The 12,216-nt window shown below is 48.7% G+C and overlaps 1 protein-coding gene across 4 annotated transcripts in view; it reads right to left on the reverse strand.

Moving 5' to 3' along the window:
* The window catches only part of EPHB1 (EPH receptor B1), a 419,448-nt gene that overhangs the window by 259,827 nt on the left and 147,405 nt on the right, over positions 1-12,216 (reverse strand). For all 4 annotated transcript variants that reach the window (XM_037143852.2, XM_037143853.2, XM_037143850.2 and 1 more), the window contains exon 3: positions 6,227-6,908. In XM_037143852.2, the coding sequence (XP_036999747.1) occupies positions 6,227-6,908 (682 nt within the window). The remainder of the gene's footprint in view (positions 1-6,226; positions 6,909-12,216) is intronic.

Below are 12,216 nucleotides of genomic sequence, written 5' to 3' on the forward strand. Positions count from 1 at the left end.
GCAGGAGTGTGGCATAGGGGCATCCTTCCACTCTGTTTGCTGTGGTTCCTGCTGCTGTCACAGCCTATTACATCCAGCCAATTACAGAGGATTCCTCTCTGGAGAGAGCTGGGCAGGGCCACCATGGGGAGCAGAGGAGGCCCTAGAGGTTTGTAAATGAAGTAGCCCATTGAGAAATCCTATTATGAAGCTCATCTTACAGGGCTGCAGTGTTAATGACCTTGGCCTCCCTGGGCCTTGAGCAGAGCTGATCTCCCTGGGATTTGAGAGGAGGCTGTCTGGGCTGTGGCCTTCCTCTCACTCACCAGTCAAGTTCTGAGGGGCCAGAGAGAGCAGGAAGCATTCTCATTGCCCTTGAATGCAGCTGCTAGCACAGGGGCCGCAGCCACCACACACACACACACACACACACACACACACACACACACACGCACACACACACGCATCCCACTCCCACAGGGCTCCACCTTCTCTTTCAGCATCCAGGATAAGGAGGCAGGTGGAGACCCAGAGCTGGGACCAGCAACCCTAAGGGAGATGAAAATAAGCCCCAGAAACTTTTTTTTTCCAAGAAGAGCTAAATTAGGCACATTTTTCTGTACCTTCGAATCCTGCAGATTTTTCATCTCAACTCCCCCAGGCTTATAAATTGGCTCATCTCAGCTGCTCAAGTTGACAAAGGGACCGAAACTGTTGAAAGGTGCAAAATGTCCCTTGGGTTTCCAGGCATGAAAGAATTTACATGTAGGTGGAAAATTACCAAGGAAAAAAAGTCCCCATTTGGAGAGAGGAGAGGAGTGAAGACTTAGCTGCAGAAGGAGGAGGAGAGACCTCTGAGGGGAAGACAGGGAGGTGTCTGACCTGAAGGGAGACATTGGAGGGCCGTACAAGGCAGTGACCATGACTGTGACCGAGAGGATTCAGGCACAGCTCAGGGCTTTGACAGATACATGGCGGTGAGAGAGACACAAAATGAGGAAACAGGTGAACCAGGAGCTGCTCGATTCTTCAGGAGCTGTCAAGGCCCTGCCAACATCCAGAGTTGGATTGGTCTTAGCTGACCCGAGAGCCCCTGGGAAATCCATTAGGATTCCTGGATACAGAGCCTCAATCCTCAGCCCCAACTCTGACTGGCAGGCTGCGAGCAGGGCATGGAATCCTGCAGGTCTGATGTGCCCTTGAGCACAGAGGTGGTCCCTTGCTGTTCAGAGGACAGTCCTGAGTGAACAGCTGGTGCTGACCAGCTACAGGCAAGGCTGCTCTTTTCTGACAGGCCACTCTCTGCCTTCTGTCCCTGTCTGCTCTGCCCAGAGCCCTTCTCAGGCTTCCCAGAAGCTGAGGTGTCACGTCGATCCCATCTGCCCTCAGCAGGGTCCAACTTCTCATAGCCCCGAACCTTCCTTCTCACAGCCCCCAGCCCCTACTCAAGTGCAGCGACACACTGAGTATCTCCTCCCTATCAGCCTGGTGCTCCGTCCACCAAGCCTCCAGCCTGCCCCCAATTCCCTGCTCCCAGACTCCTTCTGCGTCCCCGCAGGTGCTCAGGTCTGCAGGGGTTTCTCCTAATTCCACAAGCCCAAGGAGGCCTACAGTGACCTCCCCCGGAGCCTCCTTCTTCTCAACTCGAGCTACATAGATGGTCCTGGTCTGGAGCTTATGCTCGGGGCTACCAGCCTGGGCCGCAACCAGACCCACCCATTACAGTCTCAGAAGGGAGCACCTGAGATGTCAATTTATAAAACCTGTCTCGTGATTCCTCACATCCACCCTGGATCAAGAGTCACTGCTTCCAGAAGACCATCAGTTCTCTCTTGAGCTTGGGGAGTCTTCTTTACCCCACTCAGACCTCCAGCACACAAAGACCACCTGCTTAGACCACCTGCCTTAAAGCAGGACTCATGAGCCACACCTTTCAAATGTGTGTTAACTGACCCACTGACCTGCTGAGAGACAGCAGATCACACCTCTGTGCTGATTTCACTGGCCACTGCTTGGCAGTCAGGGAGCTGGGGCTTGGCAGGTGCAGGTAGGTAATGACTTAGGTTCGGGACTCCTGCTCACCTGTGTCTCTGGGTAGGAATACCACATGCCAACATTATTCCAGAATCTTATCCCCCAGTAACCAGAACCAGACGGTGTGCTTTAGGACTTAAGGGCAATGACGCCTGGCAATACATGGCATTGCCTGGCTTACGGAGCATTCTCATATCCATTACCCTACACACCCTAAGAAGCAGGCAGAGAAGACAGGGCTGTCAATAGTAAAGGACTTAACTAAAGTCCACCCAGAAGTTCACAGCAGTGCCAGGACTAAAACCAGCTCCTCTCTAGGTTAGGCCTCTTCTACCTGGACACATTCCCTCCCCCTTTTCATCTACCTGCACCCACCTACAAGTGGCTCCAAGAATGAAGACCTAGGCACCACGGGTCAGTGGTGAGCCAGGGCTGGCCTGGACACCCTCAGGGGCGGGAACAAGGAAGGATGGCATGGTGGGTTATGTAGAACATTGTTGTTTCCTGACTCCTGACAGTGACTAGAGAGGAAGGTTAATAAGGCAGCAACTTCTGGAAGCTCCAGAGACCTCTGTGCCTGGGAGGGAAAGCCATGCTCTCAGGGAGCACTCAGGGGAAGAAGCAGGTCCAAGCCCCAATGGGTACACTACTCCAGTAGGACCTGGATGCCAGGGGCTGTCCCAGCACCTAGGGCCCCTCTGTGGGTACCCCTATAGGACAATGTAGCCCCCAATTTCCTAACAGACAGATGAGGGGACTGCTCATGCCAGATTCCCCCTAGCAACTGTCCATCTAAGCCCTTCTATCCTCCCAGAGACCAACTTCATCTTGCAATAGTTTAGGCTCCACAGCACAGAGGGAGCTTGCAGAGCACCAAATCTTGGCCTCCCTGGCCCAGAGACATTTAGGGTACTGGGATCTACACAGAGGACTGACTCAACCATCAACCTGAGCAGGGAAGGTATGGGGGAGGGTAAAGACAAAGTCATGATTTCTCATTAATCCACTGCCATGAGTATGAAACTTGAAGTAGGGACAGATGGGCCATTTTCCTAGTAATTAACAATTTCATAGAGACAAATACCTGATGGGGTCAGAGTCACTGGCAGGGTCAGCTGGCTGCTGTGCTTCTGCCTGATGAGTCCAACCTGTGTGTGCAGAAAGCACGAGTTGGGAACAGGCTTTGGGCCACAGAGCCCTCGAGAAAATGTGTGAGCCGCTTGCTGCACAGCCTAATATGCAACCTCTCCCCACAGCTTCCTTCTCTTGTCCCCAGTCCTGTCCCCATCCTCCCTCCTCACAGCAGAAACAGCTCTAGGCCAGGACCAGTCTTTACTGGCTGGGCTGCCTAATTGGTCTCCAGGTGCCTCTGCACAACAAGTGACTGGTCACCATGACTTTGACAGGAGAGAGTTTAGCAGATACAAACTGAAAGTCAGGAGAGGAAGGTTCTCCCCCACCTTGAAAGTCTGTTGTGCCAGAAAAATAATATAAAGGATACTCTTTCCACCATTCTGTAGATTCAACCCATGCAAAGGCCCAGATTCAAATATCCAGAAAGGGAAACTTATCAGATCCGCATGACTGTGAACCACAGAATCATCCAGGCTTTCTTTGTCTGGCTCCAGGGCCCCAATTCTCAGGCTGTTGGGAGAGAGTAACTTGCCTTCCTTCTTCCTTCTCCAGAACAGCTAATGGAGGTTCGCTGTTTCTCACTCACAATTCCCTGGCATCCACTATGCTCTGTGCTCCTGGCCTCATGAGGATTGGCTGTAACACCCCAGAACTGCTGTGAATGGCCACAGTGTCCAGGTGACAGTTTGAACACCCAAAATGGGTGGGTACCTTCCTTGAAGACACACCATGGCCCCAAGCACAAATCCATCCACACCTACTGCCCATCCCAAACCAAAGGATGCAGAACTCTCCCAAGATAACCATCTATGCCCATTGCCCCCTCATCTTCTGGGGGGAACTTGCTCTGAGCCCTGGGAAGTGAGGTCTGGCTCAGTCATCCAGGCTGGGCTACCAGCAAAGCCAAGGGCAAAGAATTTGAAAGATCAGCTTAAAGTTCTTGAGATAGGAAAGAAGGGGGTTTCTCTGCTCATCTAGGGCACTGAGCTCAGCCAGGCTGCTGGGCAGCAGGACCCAGGATGCCACCTGATTGCCACTTTCCACTCTCAGAAATGCCACCAAAATATGGCTGTGTGTGCCTCTGAAATGACAAAGGGATGGTACCTGAGGCTCCCATTTCCTCCACACTCCATTGAGTTTGCTCTGAGAAGCAGTTTGCAAATTCAAGCCAGGTTCACAATAGCTTTAGATTAGAAATGGCCCCTAAAAGTCCAGAGGGGGTTGGGACTGAAGAGGGAGAATGGAAAGAAACCACTTGGATTTAAATATCTGTCCCCACAGGCCCTCCCAGGACAATCACAGGAGGTGACTGGCAAGCAGCACAGACAGCAGAACCCCCCAAAAGAGAAAAGTTCCAATTAGCCCAAAGAAATGAGCCTGTTCCCAGAGTCCCAATTAAATCAGAACCAATCAATGCTTGCTCAGGTTCCTGCCGTTCTGCTCAGGAAATAATGAGAATAAACAAGAGGGCCCAGCCAGCAAGTATGGCGTGGCTGCCCTCTGAAGCCTGCAGAAAACACCCATGCTCGTGCAAGCATGCCTGGCAGCTGCTGTACCTGCCCCTTTAAAAACTCAGCCTGGTGCCTGGGTCCCGACTCAGACCCTGACAAATGCCAAAGAGGGCGTCTCCTGCCCCTCCTCCAACCAATGGGACAAAGAGGAGTACTATGGGACCAGGCCTGGCTGGTTTTAAAACTGTCTGCATTGATTCATCGCCTGATCCAGCACTCTCTCCCCTCTGTTTCCACACCATCCATTACGGGCACCCTAACCAAGAAATCCAATAAAGACACAAAGGCGCAGCTCTCTTGTCTCAGCAGGCCTCAGAAAGGCTGTGTGAGGCCCCAGCCCAGCCAATTAGCTGAGCCCAAAGGATCTCAGAGCTGGTGGGCATTAGCAATCCTTTCTGTGCCTGGAGGTGTTTGGGGAGCAAAATAAGTGAGGAAGGAGACATGCAGGGAATGGTTAGGTACTCAGAAGGGGTGAGGATGATGACAGAGAGGACAGCTGGCATGAGGCTCAGTTGAAGAAAGAGGAGCTAATATAGCCTCCCTCCTCCACATTGTCCCCAAAGGACTAAGACCACCTGAGTGATGGGTTAGGGTCAAGGTGGTCATTGCTGAGGTCCATGGAGGAAGCCTTGCTTTTGAAAGAGGCTGACACTTTGAAGGCCAAAAACAAAATTTAAAACAGGAAAGCAGTTTTCTTTTCCCCCACCCTGTCCCCTGTGTTCAGCTTCCATGCACTTAGGCAACGGATGAGCTGTGTTCCTTCCAGCCTCTTTCATTCACTCCCAAGAAGACTGGGTTAGAGCCAGATCAGCACACTGCCTGCCACATATTGGACGTGTGCTCTTGTGGACCGAGCAGAGCCTAGGTGAGCACACGGTACCCTGACCCCCACAACTGCAAAGCCTGCATCACTCTGTATCATTCAGAAGCAAAGGTATTACAACCCATGACAGCATCTCACCCCCATTCTAACAGCTTCAGCTCCTTTTGGTGTACCCCACGCTAGGCCCCATCCCGGCCCCAGAGCCTGGCATTGAGCCCCTGAAGGAAGACAGCCGAGCCAGAGGACTTTGAGTTAATGAGCTACATGGGTTCAGTACCAAGTTGAGTGCTGTGGGAGCTGGACTGAAATGAACTAAAATATTTTCCAAATTCAGTCACATCACAAGCACCCTTGAGTGAACCATTCACGACAACCTGAATTCCAAATTCTCTATGACTCAGAGAATGAAGCTGCACAGGATGCACAGGTGTGCGTGTGCAAAAAGACACAGAGAGAGAATATGTCAATGTCCCAAAACTAGACATAACTGAGTGGTTAAGTTATGATCCATCATTTAGAATTCTTCCTATCTCCTCCCCCACCATGAATATGGACAGTCTGATTAGGCACAGTTGAAAAATCATCAGGCCTAACATGAAGAATAAAGGCTCCCGGGAGCTACATACTATAAGAGCCACTGGGCTCTGTTCCTATATGATCCAGAGCTGGAGTTGGGAAACCTTGCAGACTTGGCCCTGCCCCAGGTGGGCAGGAAGCAGAGGTCTCAAAGGGTCCCAGAGCTTACCCTTGCAGGCCACGCTGTTCTCAGCCTCATAGCCAGGCTTGCAGGTGCAGCGTCCAATGGGCACCATCCACTCCCCGTCCCCGTTGCAGTAGAGTTTGATGGGTACGTCCACTTCCTCTGCATTGGGGATGCATATACCCCGAGCGATCACCAAAGACGTGCTCTCTGCCCCTGTCATGGTCTCTGGGAATACTGCAAAATTTTGCACAATGCTGGGACACTTTTTGAAGAAGACACGAACAGAAAGGAGAGACATACAGGCTCCGTAATCCTGAAAAGCGAGGTAAAAACCATTCCGAGTAAGAGGCCCAAAGCTCCTGACTTCTGTGTTGACCTTCATCAACCTTCCCCCGAAGTCCACCTGGGAGAAGCTCTCATCTGCAGCAATAGTGTCTACTTTGAGGTAGGGGGCCTCAGACCAGAAGGCTGACTTCTTGGTGGCAATGACAGAGTCAGTCTCATAGTAATACAAGTTGAAGGTCTCTTTGCAGGAGCCTGGGACGTTGGGAAGGCTGCTGCAGTCTCTCACAGTGAAACGCATTTCTGTATAGATGCGATGGGCCCCCCGCCGGTTGATGAAGGTGGTGAGCAGCCAATTGTTCTGGTTGGGCTCAAAGACGTTGCACACCTGGTAGGTACGGATGGTGTTCAGATTTTCATCATAGCCACTGACTTCTTCCCACTGCACCAAGCAGTCCGCAGGAACACGCATGTAAAAACAGAAAATAGAGAGTGAGAAGACAAAGAGAGGCAGAGCAGAGGAGAAGCCTGGTACTGGAAGCAGGCATTGAGAGCTCACCAGTCCACCTGTTAGACTTGAGAAATGAACAAATCTAATCCTAACCTGCTTTTAAAAATTTCCTATACGTGGACTTCAGAATACTTCTCAGCAGCCTGTCCCAGAATACAACAAACTTTCCTCTAGAAAGCCTCTCTTCATCTAACACATAACCCTTATGCTGTGACTACGGCTTGTCACACCCATGGGGTCAACCTGCAGCTTTAGCCTCATGTGAAGTCAAGGACATTCTTTCGAGCCACAGTCTCCACTCTCAGCAGCCACGCTGTATATTAGGGGTACAAGAGCATGACAGCCCCACCTTGAACATCCTAATTTCCCAACCTAGTTAATTTATTGTGGTGAAGCTCCTTTATTATCTCTGAAAAGGATATGAATATAAAGCTTTTCAAATTTCTCAACAAACTTAGATTCTTATAAACTTTTGTTTTATAACATCAACTCCAAACTGGTAAGAGGAAGGGCTGCTAAGAGAGATCTTTAATGGAGGAAATTAAGCTTCATTTCGTGCAAATTTCAAGCAAAGATGTGATGGAAGAGAATGTGTTACTTAGGGATTAAGGAAAGCTTCTTTCAAGGGGGGAGATGACCAGGCTTTGTGTTGGAAAAGAGAGCTCTCATTTTTAGCAGCCCGGTAGGTAAACTGGAATAAGAGGAGAAACAATACATTTGTTAAGTGATATCTCTCAATCTTCCCAATAGTTCCCAATAGAACTAGATACTACTATCCTCAGTTTACAGACAGACGACATCATGCAATTCATCCGCGGTCACGCGGCCCTAAGAGGAGATGGGGAGGAGAAGAGATAGAAAGAAATGCTTTGAATGACCACAGAAATTCTCCAAAACACTTATTTCAGTAACAGGCAACATGGACAGGGGGGGTCCAGGACGGCCTGGCTTCTTTAACTGAGTCTCTCTGGGCCGGGGGCCAAAGGAGAGTTGCTGGGTTGTTCTTTCTTCCTGTGCAGGGAAAGGAAGCAGCTGGGGGCTCTCAGGACCCTAATCTCAAGAATTGGAGGTATTCCCAGGAAGTTTCAGTGTGTTTGCTAAACAAGAAAATAAGGGACAGAAGAAATTCAACTTCCTAAAGTGAAAAAGAGAAAATAGGTTAAGATCCTTGGCTATTTAGCAGTGGTGATAAAAGAAACCAAATAGTACCTATTTCTTTAAATACTGTGCAAATTGCTTATTATATTATTGAAATACAGGGTCTGGCAGAAGTAAGGCTTGCTTGAGTGTGGTTGGTAGGGTACATGAATGTCTCACATGAGATGGACAGCAATTTGAACAATTTTACCCAAAATGTCATATGGTGTGCTTGAATGTGATATTGTTATGTTACAGAATTAAGTGCTAATGATTTTGTAATAAAAAGGGGCATTATTTGTGCTGGACCCTGTATATAAACTAGTATTCTTCATTAAAAAAGCTAAAAGACAATTACGTGTGTATGGGAAATATACTACAGTAGCTTCTTGCACAGAATTAACCCCCTGTAGGAGGAGGAAGGCAGAGGCAAGGCTGTCTTTCAAACATGCACCAGTTATTCCAAGACCAGGCATGGTGCAGAGGCACATGGAGAGCTGGCCCTGAACATCCAGGCCCGTAAAGTGGCCTTGCAGCCACTCCTGCTGCCTGGCCCCTGCCCACAGAGGCACCTGAGTTGCACTCTCTCCAGGGCTCTTCTTCCCCAGCCCCTGCCTGCACTCTCAGATGGCCAGTTCACTCCCCAGCCTGCAGGCCTTGGTGAGCTCCATCTGGGATCTTTGCACACTGCCAAACCTCACCTGAACTTTGCTTAATTTCTCACTGACACTCTAGATGTCGAGGAATCACTTTTTATTCCTTCTTTAAGACTGTGTTATGTTCTATTTCAATGTGTTTGTTAAACTTGCATTCTGCTTGACTGTCTTTTTGCAACCAGAAAGTAATATGTTCAGGAGAAGAAATAGCTACCAGTTGTTCTTGTTCAAATTTTTAGACCTCTCTCCCTTTCCATGGCAGCTTTGAAATCATCTCCTTCCAGTTGACTCTGCATGACTTCTGAGGAAAGGACAGGTTTATTTTGCTGTTCTGTCATTGTTAAAACACAGCAGGTCTCATGGACCATATTTCAGTCATGCTATACAAGGTCTCAGCAGGAACGTGGGGCTGCACTGTCAATGCGCAGGTGAAGCCTGTGGCCCCCATTTAGGCTGGGGGCCTAAGACCAGTCAGAGTGCTTGACCCACAGAAGACAAATGCAGGGCTGCTGTGCTGGAGCAAGACCAGAAGCCCACCTTTCGGGGCTCACCTCGGCACTGAGACAGTCACCACCAGTAGGTTTTAAGCAGGCAGAAAGAGGATTTATACTCCTGTGGAGCTGGGATATTGAGAACATTTATCTTAGAAAATGACACTGATTGGTATTATAAGACCCAATAGAGGTAACTGTTTCCACCATTAACCTCTCTGGGCCTCAGTTTTCTCATCTGTAAAATGAGGAATCATACTGGGTGACCTCGAGTCATAAAATTCTACTGATCTAATTGATCCATGACAGCTCCTAAGGGAGCGATCAAAGCAAATTAGGGGGAATACAGCTGTATATTCACAGGGAAAGAGCAGAGAGAAATTGAGAGAAAGCAAATAACTCCCTGTCGTTTGGGAAAAGGCCATCACAGAGTCTTACATTCATTTCCTTCCCTGTTTCATTCTTCTTCTGCCAGCGGGTGCTAGAAAGGGTTGAAAAGATAAGCGATCGGAGCAGGCCAGAGGCAGCATAAATGCTTTCCAAGCAAGTGGCAATTAGGATCAGGCACACTGAAGAAAAAGAAGATTTGGTAAATCAAGACGAGGGTGGAACGGCACTCCCAGCCAGGAGGGACAAACACTGTTATTTGTTTACGACACTTGGCATCAGTCTCATTACTTTGTAGTCACACCTTGTTCATTCATCAACGGAAACATATTTACTGAACGCCAACTTTATGCCAGGCATTCCATTAGCCACTGGGGACACAGCAACATGAAGCTTATAATCTAGTGAGAGAAACAGAAATTAGACAAATGGTTATTAAAATAACTAAATAATTACAATTGTGCTAACTGCTGTGAGCGAAAATTACAGGGTGCCAAGAGAGGAAGTGTACCTGATATAGAGAGGCATGTCAGAGAAGACCCTCCAAGCTGAGAGGGAATGGATGGATCAAAGAAGGTAGCCAGGAGAAGTGCGTGTCTGCTGGGCTCAGAAAGGGGCAGTGCAGCCAGGCCTGGGAACAGCAAGTTCAAAGCCTGTCGTGGGGAAAAGTGGCCTGGTGCCAGTGAGGCATGAAGCCTGTGTGACAGAAGAGTCATAAAAAACTTCAGGTGGCACGAATGAGACTAAGGGAAGGGAAGGTCTGGTAGAGAACTTGGAATTTCATCTTGAGAGTAACTAGAAGTCACAGAGGAGGTCTATAATTATTATTATTATTGTTGTTGTTGATTAATTTAAGAGATATAGAGAGAGAGAAACATCCGTTTGTTGTTCCACTTATTTATGCGTTCATCAGTTGATTCTTCTATGTGCCCTGACCAGATATCAAATCCGCAGCCTTGGTGTATAGGGACAACACTCCAACCGACTGAGCTACATGACTATCTTAAGATGGAGGGCGAGGAACAGAGCAAGACTGGGGTGACCAGACCCAAGGGGCCATGTGTCCCCTTCACATTCTTTCTTCCATCCTGCTTCCCCCACCAGGCTTTGAGCTATGCTCTGTCCCCAGGTACACCACTTTCAAGATGCTTTAAAAAAAGGGAAGTTACAGCACTCTTGGTCTACTACCCCGCAGATGCTCAATTTCCTATTCAGGACCCAGTTTCTTTTGCACAAGGTCTGTACTAGCTCAGGCCCCTTGGTGCACTCCTGCCCGTCCAAAAGCCAATGTCCTAAAAGGTCTCCATTCATAAGCAGTTTCTGCCTCCACTTCTGGGCATTTGACATACTGCCTCCTGTATCCACTTCTGTAATTGTCTCCTCCCATTAAAACAGCAACAGAATACCACAATTTGCTTATCAGATTGGCAACAACTTAAAAAGATAAAATATCAAGTCCCAGTAAGAATGTGGAGTACAAAATCACAACCCAAAGCCACCACCACCTCCAGAACTTTATGCACACCCAGGGCACCTGGAGGCAGCCGGCCTCAGAGAGTCAGAGGGTCAGAGGGTCAGGGGTTACAGACGATACAGTATCTCTGCTCTGAGTGGGGCCTCCAGGAGCTTTGCACACTCATGGTGGAAGGAAGAACTACTCATTGAGAAGGAAACTCTCACCTACCAGTGGGATGGGAAGCTCAGAGTCTGAAATCATTTGACTAAGAGAAAATGCGGTCCAGGATGTTTCTCGACCATCTTTATTGGTGGAGTAAGACTGATGATGCTGCACGCCAGTCTCACTGTAGTCCTCCCTTATTGGAGCTTCCAACTGGACTCTGATCCGGCACCTGAAGCCCTCCGCTAATGTCCATCAACTAGTGAATTCATGAGCAAAAATAATGTAGCCATACAATTTTATTTCTATTCAGAAATTTTTTAAATGAAGTGTTGGCATATGTAACAACATGGATAAACCTCTAAAACAAGCTAAATGAAAGAATCTAGACTCAAGAGACCGCATATTGTGTAAGTCCACAGATATGAAATATGCAGAAAAGGCAAATCCATGATGGAAAAGTATGAGTGTTTCCCTAGCCCTGGAGGTGGGACTGGGGAGTGCCTGCAATTGGGCATGAAGGATCTTCAGGAAGGGAGTGATGGGATTATGGTAATAATCACACAATTCTGTGAACTTACTGAAAATCATTGACTTAGACACTTAAAATAAGTAAATATTATAGTCTGTAACTATCATCTCAATATATCTATTATCTGAGTTTCTTCCGGCATAGACCCTGACACCCCAAAATGCTGGTGCGGTGTCCGTCATCCACAGAAAGCCTGCCCAACGCAACTTCATGCCCCTGCTCATCCTGTCCACTGAGCCCGGGATGCCCTTCCCACCCCTTTTTCCCTGTATCCCAAGTGACGAGTATTGATTGGCTCAGTCAAGTTTGCTTGTGGATGAACAAGTGGTACCTAAGCCGGGGCAAAGGCAGCCTCTAGAGCAAGCACAAGTAGCCAAGGAGCATCCCTGTCTCTGATACTGAGGGCCTGGGTAGAATC

This window comes from Artibeus jamaicensis, unplaced genomic scaffold, assembly GCF_021234435.1.
Source record: "Artibeus jamaicensis isolate MK-2021 breed Jamaican fruit bat unplaced genomic scaffold, CSHL_Jam_final contig_519, whole genome shotgun sequence".
Lineage (NCBI taxonomy): Eukaryota > Metazoa > Chordata > Mammalia > Chiroptera > Phyllostomidae > Artibeus > Artibeus jamaicensis.